This window comes from Chiloscyllium punctatum, chromosome 5, assembly GCF_047496795.1.
Source record: "Chiloscyllium punctatum isolate Juve2018m chromosome 5, sChiPun1.3, whole genome shotgun sequence".
In the NCBI taxonomy this organism is placed as follows: domain Eukaryota; kingdom Metazoa; phylum Chordata; class Chondrichthyes; order Orectolobiformes; family Hemiscylliidae; genus Chiloscyllium; species Chiloscyllium punctatum.
The window spans coordinates 6866092-6887819 of NC_092743.1; the positions used below are offsets into that span (position 1 = coordinate 6866092).

The 21728-nt window shown below is 45.9% G+C and overlaps 1 protein-coding gene across 6 annotated transcripts in view; it reads right to left on the minus strand.

Moving 5' to 3' along the window:
- The window catches only part of ss18 (SS18 subunit of BAF chromatin remodeling complex), a 78164-nt gene extending 56843 nt beyond the window's left edge, over positions 1 to 21321 (minus strand). Inside the window, exons 1-2 of one of the 6 annotated variants that reach the window (XM_072569714.1) lie at positions 20636 to 21321; positions 11694 to 11770 (exon numbers count right to left, since the gene is read on the minus strand). In XM_072569714.1, the coding sequence (XP_072425815.1) occupies positions 11694 to 11770; positions 20636 to 20704 (146 nt within the window). In that variant the 5' untranslated portion in view covers positions 20705 to 21321. Of the gene's footprint in view, positions 1 to 11693; positions 11771 to 20147; positions 20267 to 20635 lie in introns of those variants that run through there. The other 5 variants (XM_072569712.1, XM_072569708.1, XM_072569710.1 and 2 more) reach the window with 5 other exon arrangements.
- Positions 21322 to 21728: the final 407 nt, after the last annotated feature.

The window sequence follows — 21728 nt, forward strand, 5'->3', positions numbered from 1 at the left end:
TGTGATGACCCCTCAGGTGGTGAGGAGGCAAGTTGTCAGAATGGTTCCAGGGATGAGGGATTTTATGACAGGGTTGGGTGGAGACTCTTGGAGTTGTTCTCCTTAGAAGCACGTGGGTGCACAGAAAATAGGAGGAGGAGTAGGCCATTCAGCCCATCAAACATGCTCTGCCATTTGACACTATCATCTATCTCAACGCCATACTTCTGCCCTCTTCCCATGTTCCTTGACACCTTTAGCCTCTAGAAGTCTGTGGAAACATGGTCAATGCCTCCTGTGCTAGAGAACTCCACATATTCTCTGCCCTCTGTGAAGATTTACCTTTACCTCAGTAATTACCTCCTTCCTCTGTCCAAAGTGGTTACTCAAACAACCACAATAACTTTCCAATGTGCCAGGTATGGGTCAAACAGCAGAGAGTTTGCCCCAATACCCATTGATTCTAATTTTGCTTGGGCACCTTGATGCCACACTCTGTCAAATGCGGCCATGATGTCAAGGGTTATAACTCTCCCTTCACTCTGAAATTCAGCTCTTTTGAACCATGGCTGTAATGAGGTGAGGAACTGAGTGGCCTTGTCTCACCAATGCCTTGTACAGTTACAGCAATACTTCACTGCTTTTGTACACCATTCCTTTAACAAAAATGTCAAAATCCCATTTGGTCTTCTTTGGAATCAGGCCACAACCTGTTTTGATGTTTACCCACGATCACTGACAGGGACTTGTTTAAAGGCCTCAGGGAAATGCAACCCAGACCAGTGCAACACTCCCTCAGAACTGGCACAGGGGAGCGAGAGCCTTGGTTTTCATGTACAGATTATTCAGGATGTATTCACAGAGCAGTTAGAAATATGTGATACATCAAGCAGAGTCAGCATGTCTTCATGAAGGGGAACTCATACCTGACAAGAACCACAATCATTTTCCTAGGTGCCAGTTATGACTCAAACCAGCGGAGAGTTTGCCCCAATACCCATTGATTCTAATTTTGTTTGGGCTCCTTGATGCTACACTCGTGTCAAATGTGGCCTTGATCAAATGCAGATTAAGGGGAACAGGTAGATGTAATATATTCGTTTTTTTTTCCATAGAATCCCCACAGCGTGGAAACAGGCCATTGGGCCCAACAAGTCCACACCAAAGAGTAACCCACTCAGACCCATTCCCCCACCCAATTACTCTACATTTCCCCCTGACTAATGCACCTAGCCTACACATCCTTGAACACTACGGGCAATTTAGCATGGCCAATTCACTTGACCTGCATATTTTTGGACAGTGGGAGGAAACCAGAGCACCCAGAAGAAACCCACACAGACACGGGGAGAATGTGCAAACTCCACACAGACAGTCACCCGAGGTGGGAATTGAACCCGGGTCTCTGGGGCTATGAGGCAGCCGTGCTAACCACTGAGCCACTGTGCCGATCATGTCTTTCTAAAAGATAATTGATAAGGTAGCGCAAGGATGGCTTCAAATAGGATAACAGCAGTGTTTCCTTGAATTTTATTTCCATCTGCAGGAGCTTCTGAGGACCATGCAGAGCAGTGACTTCCAGAAGCAGAGGTCTATGCCACAATTGCCACGGGTGGAATTCACAGAGCAGCAGTATGTGTGCATCCACACAGCTTCAAGAGAGTGTTGGTTAACAGCCCATGGCATTGGGAGGTGGTAGATTACCCAGAGCACTAGCTAACTCATTGAAGACAGAGTTGGGACGATGAGAGCATTTTCAGGATGACAGCCTATAACCAGTAGAGTGATGCAGGGATCAATGCTGGGACCACAATTCCTTACAATCGATACTAATGACTTGGATGAGGAAAGTGTATGTACAATAACCAAATTTGTGGATGATACAAAAGTAAGTGGGAAGGACATGTGAGACTAAAAAAACATTCTTCAGCGGTAGGGATACTTTAAGTGAGAGGGCAAAAACTTGGCAGATGGAACATACAGCAGGAAAATGTGAGGTTTGGCAGGAAGATTAGAGGAGCAGAACATTATTTAAATGGGGAAAGATAGCAGAAAGCTACAGCACAGAAGGATTTGGCAGTCCTTGTCCACGAATCACAAAAAGCTAGTGTCCAAGTTCAGCCGGTAATAGGGAAGGCAAGTGGAATGTTGGCCTTTAGATTAGATTAGATTAGATTGTGTAGAAACAATGTAGAAACAGGCCCTTCGAAGGGAACGGAGTATGAAAGTAGGTTTGGCTAAAACAATACTAAAGCACTAGTCAGATCACATGTGGAATACGGTGATCAGTTTTGGGCCCCTTATCGAAGGGAACATACACTGGCATTGTATGTCAGGTTCACTATGTTGGTGCTAAGTATAGAGGGGCAGTCTTATGAGGTGGGATTGAGTAGGTTGGGCCTGTACTCATTGGAGTTTAGAAGTGAGTGGACTTTATTGAAACATACACAATTCTGTAAGTAGTGACTTATAAACTCTGTATTGTACTCATTTGAGTAAGAGACAATAATTCTTAGAGGACATGGCAAGGTCAATAATTAAAGCTGGCTTCCCCTGTGGGACCATTTAGGACCAGAGGGTATAATCTCAGAGTAAGGGGTCACACATTTAGGGCAGAGATGAGGAGGATTTTTTTCTCTCAGAGGGGAATGAATTTGTGGAATTCTTTACCTCAGAGGGCTGTTGAGGCTGGGGCATTGAGTATATTCAAGGCTGAGACAGAGAGATTTTTAATCAGGAAGGGAATTCCCACAGTATTCCCACACTGTCCAAGATCACGGTGAGGATCCTACTGTCTTGACCTTGCCCCCTCGGGTGAAACACACCACCAGTCATCTCTCTTTCATGAGAGAGCAGCTGTATAATCGCCTGGGACTATGACAACTTTACCTTCAGAGGTCAGTTGGCTCAATTGGCTGGGCAGCTGGTTGGCAATACAGTGTGACACCAACAATGTGGGTTCAATTCCCACGCCGGCTGAGGTTACCACAAAGGACGCTCCTTCTCCTCCTCCCCCCTCACCTGAGGCATGGTGACTCTCAGGTTAAACCACCCCCAGCCCTGTCTCTATCTCTCCCTCGGTAATGTGAGAGCATCCCGATGGTCCAGCAGGAGCATGAGGATTGTACCTCTATCGAGGCAGGAGGGCGGACACCGGTCAGAGAATCTCCCAGCTCTTCTTCCACTTGCAGCCAGTGGATCTGCCACAGGGGCAGGGGAAGGCAGTGGTTAGCCCCCACTGGAGGCACCCTCAACAAAGCAGCACTGCCTCAGTACCCAACCCTGAAGGTAGGTGCTGTTGAGGGGCCTAAACCGGGAGCTCAAATACTGGTCCCACAACCCTTCTGGATCCATCTTCAAAGAGGCTGCTGATCTGTCACTTTATCCACATGGAATGGGGACTCTGGCAGTAGGTTGCAAAGCTGTCTTGAGCGTCCGAACCAACAGCGTTCTCGGTTTTAATCCTGAATGATCTGTGTGTATTTACCCCCACACTGAGCAGATAAGGTCCATGGAATATCATGTATAAACCAGTATGGTTTGTTTTGTAACAACAGTCAAGGAGAGCTCAGCATTAAGTGCCAGCCCCTGGCAAATTACACATGCAGTGGTGCTTAAAGCAACAGTGATCAATTACTTTTTGACTGGGTTTACATCAACACATCCTTCAGTCAATCACAGAACAGGTCTCAAACCTGTCAGAGTCTGGACATTTGCCAAAGAGAGGCGAGAACAGTGATACAAAAAAAGGAGGAATTAACCTGCATTTAATATAGCTACTTTCTATAATCCCAAGACACCCCAAAATGCTGTACAGCTGAAACATGGAATATAGGAGCAGGAGTAGGCCATTCAGCCCTTCAAACCTGCCCTGCCATTCAATATGATCATGGCTGATCATCCAGCTCAGTCCCCTATGCCCACTTTCTCCCCATACGCTTTGATCTCTTTAGCTCCAAGAACTATATCTAACTCCTTCTAAAGAAGGTATCTAGGAACGTGGGTGTGACAAACATTGGATCAACCACTGATGGAGAAGGCTCGAGGAGCCAAATGGTCTCCTCGTGTCCCTATTTCTTACAGTCTTCTTGAAAACATTCAACGTTTTAGTCTCAACCACTTTCTGTAACAGAGAATTCCACAGGTTCCCCCACTCTCTGGATGAAGACATTTCTCCCCATCTCAGTCCATCCCGTATCCTTAGACTGGGACCCTCTGGTTCTGGACAAAACAAGTCATGAAGTGCTCTGCCAAATGTGGAGACCATTGTAATGTAGCTTAACACAGTTGCAACGTAGGGAACAGGGGAGCCAAATGCTTTAAACATAGCAAGATCTCACCGACAACAATGCCACTTGTGGAAAAAAGGTAGTGATGTTAAGAAGGTATGAAAAATGGCCGTGAGACCCGGTAAGAAATTCCCAATTATTCTTCCGTGTCACACCAGGCCACCTTTCACAGCCAGCTGAAAACACAGCAGTGGCCTTAACTTTACACCCCCTCAACAACCCCCGCCCCCCCCCCCCCCCCCCCCAGGGAGGCACTGCCTCAGTACCAGTGTCAGGGGTGGGGACTGGCGAGGGAGCTCTGCCAGTCTCGGCTGATGACTCCATAGTGGGTCCCACTCTCGGACTCAGTATGAACACAGTGCTGTTAGTGACAACTTCCCACAGGCTATTTAACACAATGACTGCGATTAAAACTAGACCCAAGAGCCGGTGTAGGGGCTGGAGGAGGTTACAGAGATAGGGAGGGGGTGTAGGGGCTGGAGGGGGTTACAGAGATAGGGAGGGGATGTAGGGGCTGGAGGAGGTTACAGGGATAGGGAGGGGGTGTAGGGGCTGGAGGGGGTTACAGAGATAGGGAGGGGGGTGTAGGGGCTGGAGGGGGTTACAGAGATAGGGAGGGGGGTGTAGGGGCTGGAGGAGGTTACAGAGATAGGGAGGGGGGTGTAGGGGCTGGAAGGGGTTACAGAGATAGGGAGGGGGTGTAGGGGCTGGAGGGGGTTACAGAGATAGGGAGGGGGGTGTAGGGGCTGGAGGGGGTTACAGAGATAGGGAGGGGATGTAGGGGCTGGAGGAAGTTGCAGAGACAGGGAGGGGGTATGGGGCTGGAGGGGGGTTTATAGAGATAGGGAGAGGGGAATAGGGGCTGGAGGAGGTTACAGAGATAGGGAGAGGTGTAGGGGATGGAGGAGGTGACAGAGATAGGGTGTGGTGTAGGAGCTGAAGGTGGTGAGAGAGATAGGGAGAGGTGATGGGGCTGGAGGAGGTGAGAGAGATAGGGAGAGGTGATGGGGCTGGAGGAGGTGACAGAGATAGGGTGTGGTGTAGGAGCTGAAGGTGGTGAGAGAGATAGGGAGAGGTGATGGGGCTGGAGGAGGTGAGAGAGATAGGGAGAGGTGATGGGGCTGGAGGAGGTGACAGAGATAGGGTGTGGTGTAGCATGGCGCAGTGAGTATGTAAAAACTTTAACTGCTCGATTGAAATAGCCCTTATTTCACATGGACCAATGTCCTTGTGCAGAGACAAGTGGATGCCAATGTTAGCAGCAGATGCAGGCTGGAGAGATAATGGCACCGTGCCACTGTCACTGGATAAATAATCTCAGGCCCTGGGCCAACTTTCTGGGGACATGACAGATGGCAAAAACTCAATTCCACAACAAAAATAAAAAGGAGTTTTTGAAGGAAGTGAGGGGGTAAACTGCCGGCTGCTGGCATGTTCACTCTGTCTTCCCCAGATTCGGAGAACTGGGAATTGAGACCAGAGATTTGCAAATTGCAATTGTAAACATTCCAGCGAGAGCAAGGCAGGGGAGGAGATTGCTGGGGCCTTGACAGAGATCTTTGTATCCTCTTTAGCCACAGCCAATGTTCCAGAACATTGGAGAATAGCCAATGTTGTTCCTTTGTTTATGGAGGACTGCAGGGATAATCTGGGAATGTCGAAGTCAGTAAGACTTACATCAGTGGTAGGGGGATTATTGAAGAAGATTTTTAGGATAGGCATATTTAGAAATGAATGGATGTATTAGAAATAGTCAGCATGGGAGGCAGGTCTTATCTCAAATTTGAATGGAGTTTTTTTGAGGAAGTGAGGGGTGGCACAGTGGTTTAGTGGTTAGCACTGCTGCCTCACGGCGCCAGCGACCTGGGTTCGATTCCAGCCTTGGGTGACTCTCTGCGTGGAGTTTACACATTCTCCCAGTGTCTGCGTGGGTTTCCTCCAGGTGGTCTGGTTTCCTCTCACAATCCAGAGACGTGCAGGTTAGGTGAATTGGCCATGCTATTTTGCCCATCGTGTTCAGGGATGGGTAGGTTAGGTGCATTGATCAGGGGAAATGCAGAGTAATAGGGTTGGGGTAATGGGTTACTCTTCAGAGGGTCAGTGTGGACTTGTTGGGCCGAATAGCCTGTTTCCACACTGCAGGGATTCTATGATGAAGAGCAAGATGATTGTTGAGGGTCGGGCAGTGGATGTCATCTACGTGGACTTTACTGAAGCATATAACAAGGTCCCTCATAGTTGGCTGGTCCAGAAGATTAAGACATATAGGATCTGTGGCGAATTAATAAGTTGGATACAAAATTGACTTGGTCATAGAAGACAGAGGGTAGTTGTGAGGGAGTATTTTTCTGACCGGAGGTCTGTGATTAGTGGTGTTCTGCAAGGATCAGTGGTAGGACCTCTATTATTTCTAATATATAGATATAAATGATTTGAATGAAAATGTCGTAGATTTGATTAGTAAATTTGCAGATGACACGAAAATTGGTGGCAATGTGGACACAGTGAGGAAGGTGATCAAAGGATGCAGCAGGACATAGATCAGTTAGACAGAGAAATGGCAGATGGAGTTTTACCCAGTGCGAGGTGATGCATTTTGGGAGGTCAAATGCAAGAAGAAAGTAGACAGGAAATGGTAGTACCCAGAGGAGCTTTGAGATACAGAAGAATCTTGGGGTTCAAATCCATAGCTCCTTGAAAGTGGCAACACAACCAGATAAGGTGGTAAAGAAGGCATACAGCGTTTGCCATATTGCAGATGCATAAAGCTTTAGCTCGGCCATATTTGGAGTATTGCGTGCAGTTCTGGTCGCCACACTATTCGAAGGATGCGATGGCTTTGGAGAGGGTGCAGAATCCTCTATTAAACCGGCCCACCACATTTTCAGAAGTTTACTGGAATGGAGGGTTCTGAGGAAGGATCTCTCCACCTGAAACGTTAACTCTTGATTTCTCTGCACTGATGCTGCCAGACCTGCCAGCAATCCCTGGTTTTATAGCTTTAAAGGAGAGATTGAACAAACCCAAATTGTTTTGCTAGATTGTCAGAGGCTGAAGGGGAACCTGATAGAAGTTTATAAAATGAGAGGCACAGCTAGGGTGGCTAGTCAGAGCCTTTTTCCCAAGTTTGAAAAGGCAAATACTAAGGGGCATAGGTTTAAGCTGAGAGAGGGGGAAAAAAGTTTAAAGAGATATGTGAGAATTTTTTTTTTTACACGGAGGGTTGTAGGTGCTTGGAATATGCTGTCAGGGAGGTGGTAACAACAGATATGATAGCAATGTTTAAAAGACAGACACACGAGTAGGCAGGGTATAGAGGGATATGGACCACATGCAGACAAATGGGATCAGTTTAGAATAGCATCGTGGATAGCACAAACAACGTGGGCCGAAGGCCCTGTTCCTATGTTGTACTATTCTATTTCTATGTCAAAGACTAAGAATAATCCCACCAATTGTAGACCAGTCAGTTTAGCTTCAAGGGTGGGGACATGTCTCAACACAGTTATTCAGGACAAAATGCCGGTGTTGGACTGGGGTGGACAAAGTTAAAATCACACAACACCAGGTTATAGTCCAACAGGTTTGTTTGGAAGCACTAGCTTTCATAGCACCGCTCCTTCATCAGGTGGTTGGGGAGTAGAAGACCGTAAGAAACAGAATTTATAGCAAAAGTTTACAGTGTGATGCTACCTAAATTATATATTGAGAAATAACTGGATTGTTTGTCAAGTCTCTCAATTCTGTTAATTCAGGATAAAATTAGTAGTTACAGTGGAAAGCCTGACATTGAGTCATATAGTATGGAAATAAACCCTGTCGTCCAACTAGTCCATGCTGAATATAATCCCAAACTAAACGAGCCCCACCTGCCTACTCTTGGCCTATATCCCTCCAAACCTTTCCTTTTCTTGTAGCTATCCAAATGTCTTTTAAACATTGGAACTGTTCCCGTATCCACCACTTCCTCAGGAAGTTCATTCCACATATGTCCACAGATCACTGAAGGCAGCGGGACAGGTGGAGAGAACAGTTAGCAAAGTTTACATTATTCTCTGGTTTATTAACAGAGGCATAGAGTAATAGAACAGGGAGTCAATGTTGAACTTATACAAGACACTTGTTCAACCTCAGCTGAGTACAGTTGTGGGTGCCACTTTATAGGATAGATGTGAATGTATTGGAGAGTGTGCAGAAGTAGAATACAAGAATTGCTCCAGAGATGAGAAACTTCAGCGATGAGGACAGATTGGAGAATTTGAGACTGTTCTCCCTGAAGAGATGGCGGCGGAGAGGAGATTTGGGGACAGAGTTTTTCAAAGGCAGGAGTGGGCTGGACAGAGTAGACAGGGAGAAACTGTATCAGAATGCAAAAGGGAAAAGAAGAGGTGGCGCAGATTTAAGGTGATGTGCAGAGGAGGCAGGGTGTGGTACGGAATAACCTTCTCACCTTGCGAGGGTGTGGAATACACTGCCTGGAAATGTGGTGAAGGCAGGTTCAACTGAAGAGGATCAGTGGATGACTATTTGAATAAATAATATGGAAGGGTATTGGGAAAAAGGAGGAGATTGTTTCTGTTACCTAGAATCATAGGAACATAGGAAGTAGGAGGGATAAGCCTCTCAAATCTGTTCCACCGTTCAACATGGCTCATCACTCAACTGCTCCTTCTCTCTCCCTATACCCTTCGATCCTTTACAAGTAACATTCACTCTACACAAATCCAGCCAATGACAATGTCCAACAGTAGAGAATCTAATCATTATCCCTTAACATTCCATGGCATCACCATCATTGAATCCCCCCACTATCAATATCCACAAACTAGACTGGACTCCCCATATAAATCCAGAGAGTTAGGACAAGGGAGACATTATCAGGATGCAACCTGTGATTAGTGAGTGCCACCAGGATGAAGACTGGGACCATGACCTGGATGAGGAAAGTGAATTGACTAACATCAACTTTGCAGATGACAGAAAATAGGTGGGAATGTAAGGGATGAAGATGGCACAAAGGTTTGGCAGAGGGACGTAGACAGGTTAAGTGAGGAGGCAAAAACTTGGCAGGTGGAATATAATGTGGGCAAATGGGAGGTCACACACCTTGGCAGGAAGAATAGAAGAGTTGATTATTACTTAAATAGAGAAAGACTGCAGAAAACCACAGGACAAAGGGATTTGGGAGTCTTCACCCGTGAATCACAAAATGTTAGCATCCAATTTGAGCGGGTAATCGGGAAGGCAAATGGTTTGTTGGTCTTCAAAGGGAATGGAGTATAAAAATTTGGAGATTTTCTTAAAACTATACAAGGTACTAGTCTTACCTCAGCTGGAACATTGTGAACCGTTTTCTGCACCTTATTTAAGGAAAAAATATACTGGCATTCGAGGCAGTACTGATCCTGGGGATGGAGGGACTGTCTTATGAGGAGAGGTTGAGTAGGTTGGGCCTGTAGTCACTGGGGTTTAGAAGAATGCGCGGGGACCTTTTAGAAACATACAGGATTACTAGGGAACTTGACAATGTTCATGCAGAAAGATTGTTTCCGCGTATGGGAGAGTCTAGGATCAGAGGGAATAATCTCAGGATAATGGGTTCCCCATTTAAGATGGAGATGAGGAGGAATTTCTTCTGTCAGAGGGGAATGAACCTGTGGAATTCTTTCCCCACAGAGTGCCGTCAAGGCTGGGTCATTGTGTATATTCAAGGCTGAGACAGACAGATTTTTAAATCAGGAAGGGGGAAATCGAGGGTGATGGGAAAAAGGCAGGAAAGTGGAGTTGAGGATTATCAAATCAGCCATGAATTGAATGGCGAGGCAGACTCAATGGGCTGAATGGTAATATCAGGGCTACCTTGGACTAAAGGTCCCTATCTTTTTTAATCTTGTTTTGCGGGATTTGCATTCCTAAGTTTTATTTATTTCTACGGCCAATAATTAAAGACGTAAGATTGATGGACATACATCCTTGAAGATAGCAGGACAGGTGGCCAAAGTAGTTAAGGAATATTTAGTTGATGCATTAAATACAAGAGCGAGGAGGTTGTGACGGAGTTGTACATAATGCCAACTGGACCATAGCTGGAGTCCTGTGTGCAGTTCTGGTCACCACACAGTATAGGATTGTTGTGATCGTAATGGAGGGGGTACAGAGGACATTTACCAGGATGTTGCCTGGGATGCAGCACATCAACTATCAAAGAGAGATTGGACAGTCTGGGGTGGTCTTCCTTCAAGCAGAGAAAGCAGAGGTGGATCTGATTAGGGCATACAGTGGTCATGGCAGCACATTCTTAGTAGAGTGACCAATAACCAGGAGCACTGATGTAGGGCAAGGAGGTGGCTTGGAGGGGATTTGAGGGGGAAAGGGCATTTACCCAGAGGGAGTTGGATACCCAGAACTGACTGCCTCAAATAAAACCAACTTACTGGCAGCATTCAGCAGTTTTCCACTTGCTCTGTTGAGAAGTAGGAACCTCCACACCATTCAAATACAGAGGAACCTCCGTTATCCGAAGGACACTGGCAGGGAGTATCTCATTCAGCTAATCAAATTCCACATAATAAAATGCCGGATAACATAATTTAGCTGAGCATTGGGACCTTGCAATCTTGTTCGGACAATCCGAAACTCGGATAATCAAATGCTGGATAATTGGGGTTCTCCGTATTCAGTTAAAAATCACACAACACCAGGTTACAGTCCAACAGGTTCATTTGGAAGCACTAGCTTTCTGATGAAGGAGTAGCGCTCTGAAAGCTAGTGCTTCCAAATAAACCTGTTGGACCATAACCCAGTGTTGTGATTTTTTAAAACTTTGTCCACCCCAGTCCAACACTGGCACCTCCACATCATGGCTTTAAATATTCAGATATGCATCCAAAGTGTCAAAACATACAAGACTGTGGGCAAAGTACTGGATAATGGGATTAGAATCAATGCATGTTTGATGACCAGCATGGACTCCATGGGCTGAAGAGCCTCCTACAACGCTGTTAAAACTCTATTGTTCATGTGGCCAAGCATCACTTTAAATGCAAGCTGAAAGCGTAAAGAAAAAAATTCTGACAAGGGATGTAGTCATTTATTATCCAACCCTAAGTGCCCAGAGGGCAGTTAAGAGTCAACCACATTGCTGTGGGTCTGGAGTCACTTATAGGCCACACCAGGGAAGGATGGCAGTTTCCTTCCCTAAAGGACATCAGTGAACTGCATGAGTTTTTCCAACAATCGATGATAGTTTCACAGTCACCATAACCAGAGGCGAGCTTTCAATTCCAGATTTGTTCAATTTAAATTGTCCCAGAGTGGTGCAGTCCGTGTCCCTGCAGTAATAGTCTGGCTTCTCTTGATTACTGGCCCCTGGTATTGCCACGACATCACCCTCTCCCCAAAAACAGAGAAGTAAAATCAACTTACTGCGAACATTCGGCAGTTTTCCCTTTGCTCTGGTAATCCATTATGCATTGGATAAGCTGGTTGTTTTCATCCAGTAACTAATAAGAGAATAGGGAGGAGGAAATCAGTGCAACAGGCACTTGTCCCCTAGTGCTCACCAAGCCCCTGCCCATCAACACTTCCACTGTTTGAAATCTTATGGCAATGTGCTTGGGTTTTGATTTTCCCCAGCCTATCAGATACAGTCCATCCAGAAGCATACCTACAGTGATGGAGTTTAACATGTAATACTCGGACGCAAGCATAGCATTGGAGTCTCGATGAAACTTTCTGCCTGGCATTCACTAGGATCAAAACAAAAATGCCAAATTGCACCAATTTTTACCTAAGGGAAGGGAGCTGGTTGGTTAACAAGTCAATACTGTCTACACCAATCAGAATTCTTGCCAATACCTAAGCCAATCAAAGTGGACTTAGTGACCGATCAGCATGCTTTTTACTTATTGTAATAATATTCCACCAGCATGGGAAATTTAGCATTCTTGCATTTGTCCTGATGAGTGCAAGATGAGGAGCTTTAGTGTCACGTCTCTCCCGTCAATTATATCTAGCCTGCTGTTCCTGCTTACATAAGCTGATTGGAGGATGAAATAGAGGTCCCAGAATAGATCATTTCACCCACTCCAAGTTTTCACTACAGCAGAGGCTGAGGGGTGACCCCATAGCAGTATATAAAATTTTGAGAGGCATAGATACAGTGGATAGTCATGAGTCTTTTTCCCCCCAAGGTGGAAACATCAATAATAAGGAAGATAGATTTAAGGTGAGAGGATGAAAAGTTAAAGGAGAAATGAGAGGTATTTTTAAAATATTTTTTTAACAGAGGCTGGTAGGTGTCTGGAATGTGGTGCCATGGGAGATGGTAGAAGCAGATATGATAGCAATGCTTAAGCGTCATTTAGACTGACACATGGACGGTCAAGGAATGGAGAGTTTTTGCATGGTTCAGGAATTAAGGATTATGGGGATAATACAGGTGTGAGGAGCTAAGACAATGGATAGATCAGCCACGATCTCAATGAATGGAGGAGCAGGCTCGATGGGCCAAATGGCCTCCTCCTGCTTCTATTACAATGAAACTATGATACGGACCACGTGCAGGTAGATGGGGTTAGTTTAGAATGGTCAGTACAGACATGATGGGCCAAAGGGCCTGTTCCTGTGCTGCACTATACTGAGTAATCAAGATCGAAAGTGAACCTCGAGTGCAGTGCTGAGGTACTGCTGCACTGTCAGAGGTGCCACCTTTTCAATGCAATATTGAATGGAGGTCCTTGTCTGTCCTCTCAAGTGGGCAAAACCAAAACATCTCAAGAGCTCTATCGTGAACAGTAACAAAACCGTCCCTAATGTCCAGGGACCAAACCCGTTCCTCAATTGACAGGAGAAAAAAAAAGTTGATAGTCCGACTATCACCTGGCTAGTATTTGTGGGAGCTGGCTGTGCACTTCAGCCATTCTGCCAGACACTACAGAAGCATTTCATTGGTTGCAAAGTGCTTCAGGAGCTCATGTGGTCATGAACGCAGTCATAGAAATTTGTTTAAGTTCTTTCATGCAACATGAGCATTGATGGGCAGGTCAGCATTTATTGTCCGTCCCTAGTTGCCCCTTGAGAAGGTGGGGGTGAGCTGGCTTCTTGAACCGCCTCAGTCCATGTGCTGTAGGTTGACCCACAATGTCAAGGGAGGGAATTCCAGGATTCTGACCCAGTGACACTGAAGGAATGGTGATAATATTTCCAAGTCAGGATGGTGAGGGGGGTTGGAGGGGAACTTTCAAGGTCATGTTGCAGCTGTACAGGACATTGGTTAGGCCACTGTTAGAATATTGCATGCAATTCTAGTCTCCTTCCTATCGGAAAGATGTTGTGAAACTTGAAAGGGTTCAGAAAAGATTTACAAGGATGTTGCCAGGGTTGGAGGATCTGAGCTACAGGGAGAGGCTGAACAGGTTGGGGCTATTTTCCCTGGAGCGTCGGAGGCTGAGGGGTGACCTTATAGAGGTTTACAAAATGATGAGGGGCATGGATAAGATAAATAGACAAAGTCTTTTCCCTGGGGTCGGGGAGTCCAGAACTAGAGGGCATAGATTTAGGGCAAGATATAAGAAAGACCTAAGGGGCAACTTTTTCACATAGAGGGTAGTACGTGTCTGGAATGAGCTTCCAGAGGAAGTGGTGGAGGCTGGTACAATTGCAACATTTAAAAGGCATCTGGATTTTTATGAATAGGATGGGTTTGGAGGGATATGGGCCGGGCGCTGGCAGGTGGGACTAGATTGGGTTGGGATATCTGGTCGGCATGGACCGAAGGGTCTGTTTCCATGCTGTACATCTCTATGACTCTATGACTCAACACTGTTGTATTTGTGAACTGTCTGACTTCAGAATCCTGTGCTGACGAGTGCCCATGGTACCCAAGGTGTATGCCATTTGCAAGTAACCAATTGTCTAATGCAGATATTGGGAGTGGGGGGGGGGGGGGGATGGCAACATAACAACCTGCATTTATATAGTGCCTTTTTAAATGACATTTTGCTGAAAACATATCAACAAAATTTGAAACGAGACACAAAAGGAGATATCAGAATATGTAAACAAGAGCTACTTGTAACAATTAGTGTAGCTGCAGCCTGAGATCCCTCTGTGCCACTCACTAAACAAGGCTGGTATTTTTCATCGTGATTGCCTCCTCAATGCTCTGACCAGGAGATGCCACCTCCCACTCAGAGACTCCATTTGCAGGCTCACTCTGCAACTTCACGTACATTGTCGTGCAGCTTGGCAAAACCCATCTCACATGAGCTACGCCTCCCCCAACCTGCTCCCGACGGGAAATCTTCACATTTGACTTCAGACCACACAAACCCAAACCATTTCTCGGGATGAAGAGTGGCACGGATCCATGTGGAAAAGCACCAATGGTTCCAGTGGGAGGTGGAAGCCTTCTCTCGTATTTGGTCACCCGCTGTTCTTCATTTTCTGTCTTGTCCTCGCTCCATGTTCCCCAACTTTAAACTTGTGTCCACCATGTCACCACAATGTGATATTTCAGTCTTCATAACAAAACCCCTGTTTCTGCTCATCTGCTCTCCAAACCCTCACTGTGCCTCCATTACATCCAGGCTGATTATTCCAATACACCTCTGACCAATCTGTTCTATTTTTTATAACCCTGACCATTCCAAATATTCTTGTATCTAAGTATGATATCTTCTTGTCATACTCTTTAAAGTTCACTGACATCACAGCCTGTGCACTATACAAGTCGACATTTTGTTAATTCTTCAAAGAAATGAAGGAGGTTGGAAAGCAACAGCCTCATTAAGGTTCCAAAGACAGCACCTTCCAAGCCCCACAACCACTCCCATCTAGAAGGACAAGGGCAGCAGATACATGGGAACAGTACCTCCCTGCAAATTCTCCTCCAAGCCCCTCACCATCCTGACTTGGAATTATATCACTGTTCCTTCAGTGTTGGTGGATTAAAATTATGGAACTCACTCCCTAACTTGATTGCAAAATCCCTGCAAGGACTGGAACAGCTCAAGAAGGCAGGTCACCACCACCTCCTCAAGAAGGAGAACATAAGGACCGCAGATGCTGGAGATCAGAGGCAAAAAAGTGTGGTGCCATTTCCTCTACTTTGGGGAGACAAGACACCAACTCATGGAACATCTCAGAACATCTGTGGGACACAGGCACCAAACAATCCCACCACCCTCTGGCCAGCCACTTCAACCCCCCCCCTCCCACTCCACCAAGGACATGCAGGTCCTGGGCCTCCTCCACCGCCAAACTCTAACCACCTGATACCTGGAGGAGGAACGCCTCATCTTCCACTTGGGACCCTCCAACCACACGGGATCAATGTTGATTTCACCAGTTTCCTCATTTCCCCACACCCCCCCCCCCACCTTATCCCAGATTTAACCCTCCAACTCGGCACCGCCCTCTGACCTCTTCATCTTCCTTCCCACCTAACCGCTCCAACCTCCTCTCCGACCAATCCCCATCATCCCCCACCTTCGTCTACTTATTGCATTCCCCCTAGCACCACTCACCCATTTACCTTTCAGTCCCTTCAGACCTCCCCTCATTCCTGATGAAGCGCTTATACTTGAAACATCGACTCTCCTGCTTCTCGGATGCTGCCTGGCCAGTTGTGCTTTTTCCAGCACCACACTTTTTGACCACTTTCTCAAGGGCAACTCAGCAATACATCTTTTTCACAGAGAGGGTGGTACGTGTATGGAATGAGCTGCCCAAGGAAATGGTGGAGGCTGGTACAATTGCAACATTTAAGAGGCATTTGGATGTGTAGATGAAAAGGAAGGGTTTGGGGGGATATAGGTCGAGTGCTGGCAGGTGGGACTAGATTAGGTTGGGATATCTGGTTGGCATGGATGAGTTGGACTGAAGAATTTGTTTCCATGCTGTACATCTCTATGGCTCTATAATAAATGCTGGGCCTAGACAGCGATACCGATATCCCATGAATGAATTCTTCAAAATTGGCAGAGCAAGAGGATTGGTTTTTGGAATGAGTTGTTATCAGAAACACACTGCATTAAGAAATTCAATAGGAACTATAAAGGGACACCGAGGCAGTTAAGAGTGAACCATATTGGCTGTGGGCCTAGAGTCACATGTAGGCCAGACCAGGTAATGATAGCAGATTTCCTTCCTGAAGGACATTGGTGAATCAGATGGGTTTTTAACTACTAATAATATTGCCACAGTCCCCACTGCTGAGACTCACTTTACATCACAGATTTTTATTCATCCAATGTAAAGTCTATCAGTTGCTGCAATGGGATTTGAACTGGCAACTCCATCACCTGGGTTATAGTGACACTCTCACCACAAACCATCTGCCGCTAAAGTGTTTACACTGAGAAACAGGAGTAGGCCATTCAGCCCCTCAAGCCTGTTCTGCCAATCAATGAGATCACAGCTGTGACCTACCTCCATATACCTGCTTTTTGCCCATGTCCCTTAAATACTAGAAATAGATTTTTGTTAAACAATCTCAGATATAAAACTAACAATCGATCTGGCATCAACTGCCATTTGTGGAAGAGAATTCCAAACGCCTCCCACCCAATGTGTGTAGATGGGCTTCCAACAGTCTCTCCTCAATGTCTGACCCTAATTCTCAGATAATGTCCTGGTTCTGGAATCTCCAACCTGTGGAAATAGTTAATAAAAACCAAAAGAACTGCAGATGCTGTAAATCAAAAACCAAAACAGAAATTGCTGGAAAATCTCAGCTGGTCTGGTAGCATAGAGTTGAGTCATAGAGATGTACAGCATGGAAACAGACCCTTCGGTCCAACTCGTCCATGCCAACCAGATATCCCAATTCAATCTAGTCCCACCTGCCAGTACCTGGTCCATATCCCTCCAAACCCTTCCTATTCATACACCCATCCAGATGCCTTTTAAATGTTGCAATTGTACCAGCATCCACCAGTTCCTCTGGCAGCTCATCCCAAATACGTACCACACTCTGTGTGAAAAAGTTGCCCCTTAGGTCTCTTTTACATCTTACCACTCTCACCCTAAACCTATGCCCTCTAGTTCTGGACTCCCCCAACACAGGGAAGAGACTTTGTCTATTTATCCTACCTATGCCCCTCATTTTATAAACCTCTATAAGGTCACCCCTCAGCCTCCAATGCTCCAGGGAAAACAGCCACAGCCTATTCAATCTCTCTCTGTAGCTCAAATCCTCCAACCCTGGCAACATCCTTGTAAATCTTTTCTGAACCCTTTCAAGTTTTGCAACATCCTTCCGATAGGAAGGAGATCAGAATTGCATGCAATATTCCAACAGTGGCCTAACCAATGTCCTGTACAGCCGCAACATGATCTCCCAACCCCTATACTCAATACTCCTGACCAATCAAGGAAAGCATACCAAACGTCTTTTTCACTATCCTATCTACCTGTGACTCTACTTTCAGTGAGCTATCAACCTGTACTCCAAGGTCTCTTTGTTCAGCAACACTCCCTAGGACCTTACCATTAAGTGTATAAGTTCTGCTAAGATTTGCTGTCTCAAACTGCAGCACCTCACATTTATCTAAATTAAACTCCGCTGAGAGAAATCAGAGCGTAGGTTTTGGGTTGAGGACCCTTCCTGAGAATAGTGGAAATAGCTTATCTTTATCTACTCTGTCTTTTCCAATTATTATCTTGAAGACTTCAATCAGCTCACTCCTTAACCTTCTGAATTCTAGAGAAAACAGGCTTAATTTGTATGAAATTTGGGAGAAGATTTGTAGCTCGGATGCTCGTTGTTGTGGTTCTGTTTGCCGAGCTGGGAATTTGTGTTGCAGACGTTTCGTCCCCTGTCTAGGTGACATCCTCAGTGCTTGGGAGCCTCCTGTGAAACGTTTCTGTGATCTTTCCTCCAGCATTTGTAGTGGTTTGTCTCTGCCACTTCTGGTTGTCAGTTCCAGCTGTCCGCTGCAATGGTCGGTATATTGGCGTGCTTATTGATTGAATCTGTGGATGAGTGCCATGCCTCTAGGAATTCCCTGGCTGTTCTGTGTTTGGCTTGTCCTATAATAGTAGTGTTGTCCCAGTCGAGTTCATGTTGCTTGTCATCTGCGTGTGTGGTTACTAAGGATAGCTGGTTGTGTCGTTTCGTGGCTAGTTGGTGTTCATGGATGCGGATCGTTAGCTGTCTTCCTGTTTGTCCTATGACAGTACTTGCATGGGATTTTGTACACTACATTGGTTTTGCTCATGTTGGGTATCGGGTCCTTTGTCCTGGTGAGTTGTTGTCTGAGCGTGGCTGTTGGTTTGTGTGCTGTTATGAGTCCTAGTGGTCGCAGTAGTCTGGCTGTCAGTTCGGAAATGCTCTTGACGTATGGTAGTGTGGCTAGTCCTTTGGGTTGTGGCATGTCCTCGTTCTGTTGTCTTTCCCTTAGGCATCTGTTGATGAAATTGCGGGGGTATCCGTTTTTGGCGAATACATTGTATAGCTGTTCTTCTTCCTCTTTTTGCAGTTCTGGTGTTCTGCGGTGTGTTGTGGCCCTTTTGAATAGTGTCTTGATGCAACTTCGTTAGTGTGTGTTGGGGTGGTTGCTTTCATAGTTCAGGACTTGGTCTGTGTGTGTGACTTTCCTGTAAACCTTTGTGGTGAATTCTCCGTTCGGTGTTCTCTGTACCATCACGTCTAGGAATGGGAGTTGGTTGTCCTTTTCTTCCTCTCTAGTGAATCGGATTCCTGTGAGTGTGGCATTGATGATCTGGTGTGTGTTCTCTATTTCTTAATTTGTACAACCTCTGATACCTGGACTTCAGGGATTAAGTTATCATTCTGGCAAATCGATGTTGTACTCCCTCCAAGGCCAATAGATCCTTCCTAAAGTGGGGCCCAGAACTCAGTACAAGACTTCCATTGAGGCTGGAACAGTGTTTTACTTGCTGTGAGAGTTGTATTCTACAGATTTATTTTAAAAGCCCTTGCGCCTTTTCTCCTTGCCTTCCAGAATGGGTGCATTCCCCACCCCCTAACCTGTCTAATCCTGCACCCACTTTGAGAATAGGAGCCTTTATTTTATCGTGTTCCACCGTCTCCCACCAAAGTGATAAACACCTCACACTTCTCCACATTACATTTCACCTGAATAAAAACCGGAAGACCCTCGGATGCTGCAAATCAGGGGGAAAAAAAAAGTTCTGAAGGGAAAAGTCACTGAACCCGAAACGTTAGCTCTGATTTCTATTCACAGATGCTGCCAGATTTGCTGAGCTTTTCCAGCAATTTCCGTTTCGGTGTTAAAATTTCATCTTCCCATTTCTGCCGTGTCCTTTTCCAAGTCCATGACTACCCTCCTCGCAGTTCGCGATTTTCCGTTCCGTTTGAACAGTTTTGAAAACTGCGCCTTTGGCCAGCTCAGCCTCCCAGGCTTGGAATTTCCCCGCTGAACTCACGTCTCAGGGCTGAAGCAGACAGAGCTCCGGGTTTAAAACCTCCTCCCAGCAACACAAGCCGAAACGTTGCCCGTGACTTGCAGATCAGCTTGGCAGCACAGCGGAGTCAACCCGGAGGCGAAAAACCAAGGGAACAACGTGAAACAAAAATGAATCGGGAGCCAAACTGTGCAGAAACTGTTACTTTCAGCAAGATATATATATATAAACAGAAGTATAACTATCCCAGGAGTGAGTACATCTCAGCTCAGAACAAGCATAAAAAAAAATGAGCGACCCTGTCATAACATTGATTTAACAAAAATTCCCCCAAAACCATACATCAACTCCACCACTTAAAGTTGGTTGAAATGAATAGAAAAAAAAACGTTAAATCAAATCCATCAACAGATTTAAAGTATTTTAAAAAGGTAGATTTCAAATCAACACAGCCATTGCAAGGAAAAAAAACCTTTAAAAAATTACCGGCGACGGATTAAAAGTTAACTGCCAACCCAATTGTGCTAACGAGAAAATGATCATTTCCTGGCGCTTGTGAGTTTTCGCTGAGCGAGGCTGGACTTGGGAGTGAAGCTGCAAAAGCTTCAAGAAGCACTGGGGGAAGGGGGGGGGGTGAAACACAAAGAAAAAGGAGAAAAATGTTCTCCCAAAAATCAGTTGAAGACCTTCATCATGGCCGCTGTGGTAAAATTCCTCCCACCCTCAGCCTATCTTCCTCAGAACTGGTTTGAGTGCAATGGACCCCCTCCCCCTACCCGAATCTTATTTTTAGACAAAATACACTTGGAAGAAGAAAATTATTTTGGTTCTCTGCTGAAACACAAAGGCCTCCCCCCTTCCCCCGGGGTGTGTGTGTGTGTGTTACATTGTTGCACTCCCGCTACAATGTAATCCTCCAATGAAACAATCTGAGCGGATACATTGTCGCAACGTTCCAAAACTCGCTACATTACCTTCTGAATGGCGGCAGGTGTAATTTCACCTTTCCCGCGCTGCCGGGGAGTAGCAAATGCAACCGACATCGTGCTCTGTTCTATGTATGGAGAGGAGAATATTTCTCACCCCTCCTCTCTTATTTCTACACCCCCTCCGCTCCCTCCCCTCTCTTCACCCACACAGCACACAGAATGCAGCAGACATGGTAGCAACTCCTCCTCCTTGGAAACAGGCAGCGCTCTTCCCCCTCCTCTCTCTTTTTGAAGAGATTCCTGCTACATTTAAAAAAAAACTCTTGTAGCTGTGGGAGGAAGGGGAAATGGCAGAGTTTACAGTCCTCCTCCAGCCCCTAACACTAAAAAATACAGGGTAGAAGATGCACACTCGGGCTGCAGCAAGAAGTTGTCAGCAGTTCTGCAAGGAGACAAAGAGGGCTGCAAGTGCATGCATTGTTTAGATCCAATGCATTTTCACTGACTAGGGAGACGGTGCAGTATTTTGAGTGCAATTTCTAATGACTCAGTCAGCTAAGGATCTCCCCCATTAATGAATGAAGAATTCCTGGTAAACTCCTGCCAGTTACACTGCAGCCACTGGGGATTGCGTGGATTCAACAGCAAGCAATTCCTGCACAGTGGAAAGCACCAAATCCGAGTTGGCCTAAAGTGAGACACGAACTGTACCATAGTTGTGACCCCCTTGTGGATTACTAATCAATGAATCCAGACATTCCCAGACCTGTACAGTTGACCCCAGTGCCCACCCTCCCCTCCAGCGACAAATGGTTCATTCCTTCCAGTTTCAATACCAGAATCTGGAGCAGGCCAGTGGAGAGAAGAGGGTGGTTTTCAGTGGTGAAACCAGAGTCGCAAGTAAAGTTGGTGCTTTTCAGGATGCTCAATCAGTAAAGTGAGAATTGGCTTATAGACACTTAATATTTGCAATCCATAAGTGTGTCGTGTGTCAGATCTCCCTGACGTTATGAATCTAGAGTTTGTCCGATCCTCCCCTCCCCTTCTCTCCGTGGTTCATTCTAAGTCGGCGGTCAGCGCAAACTACACGCTGCAGTCCGGAAAGGGGAGTGCGAATTACTAATGCATGGAATGCTCA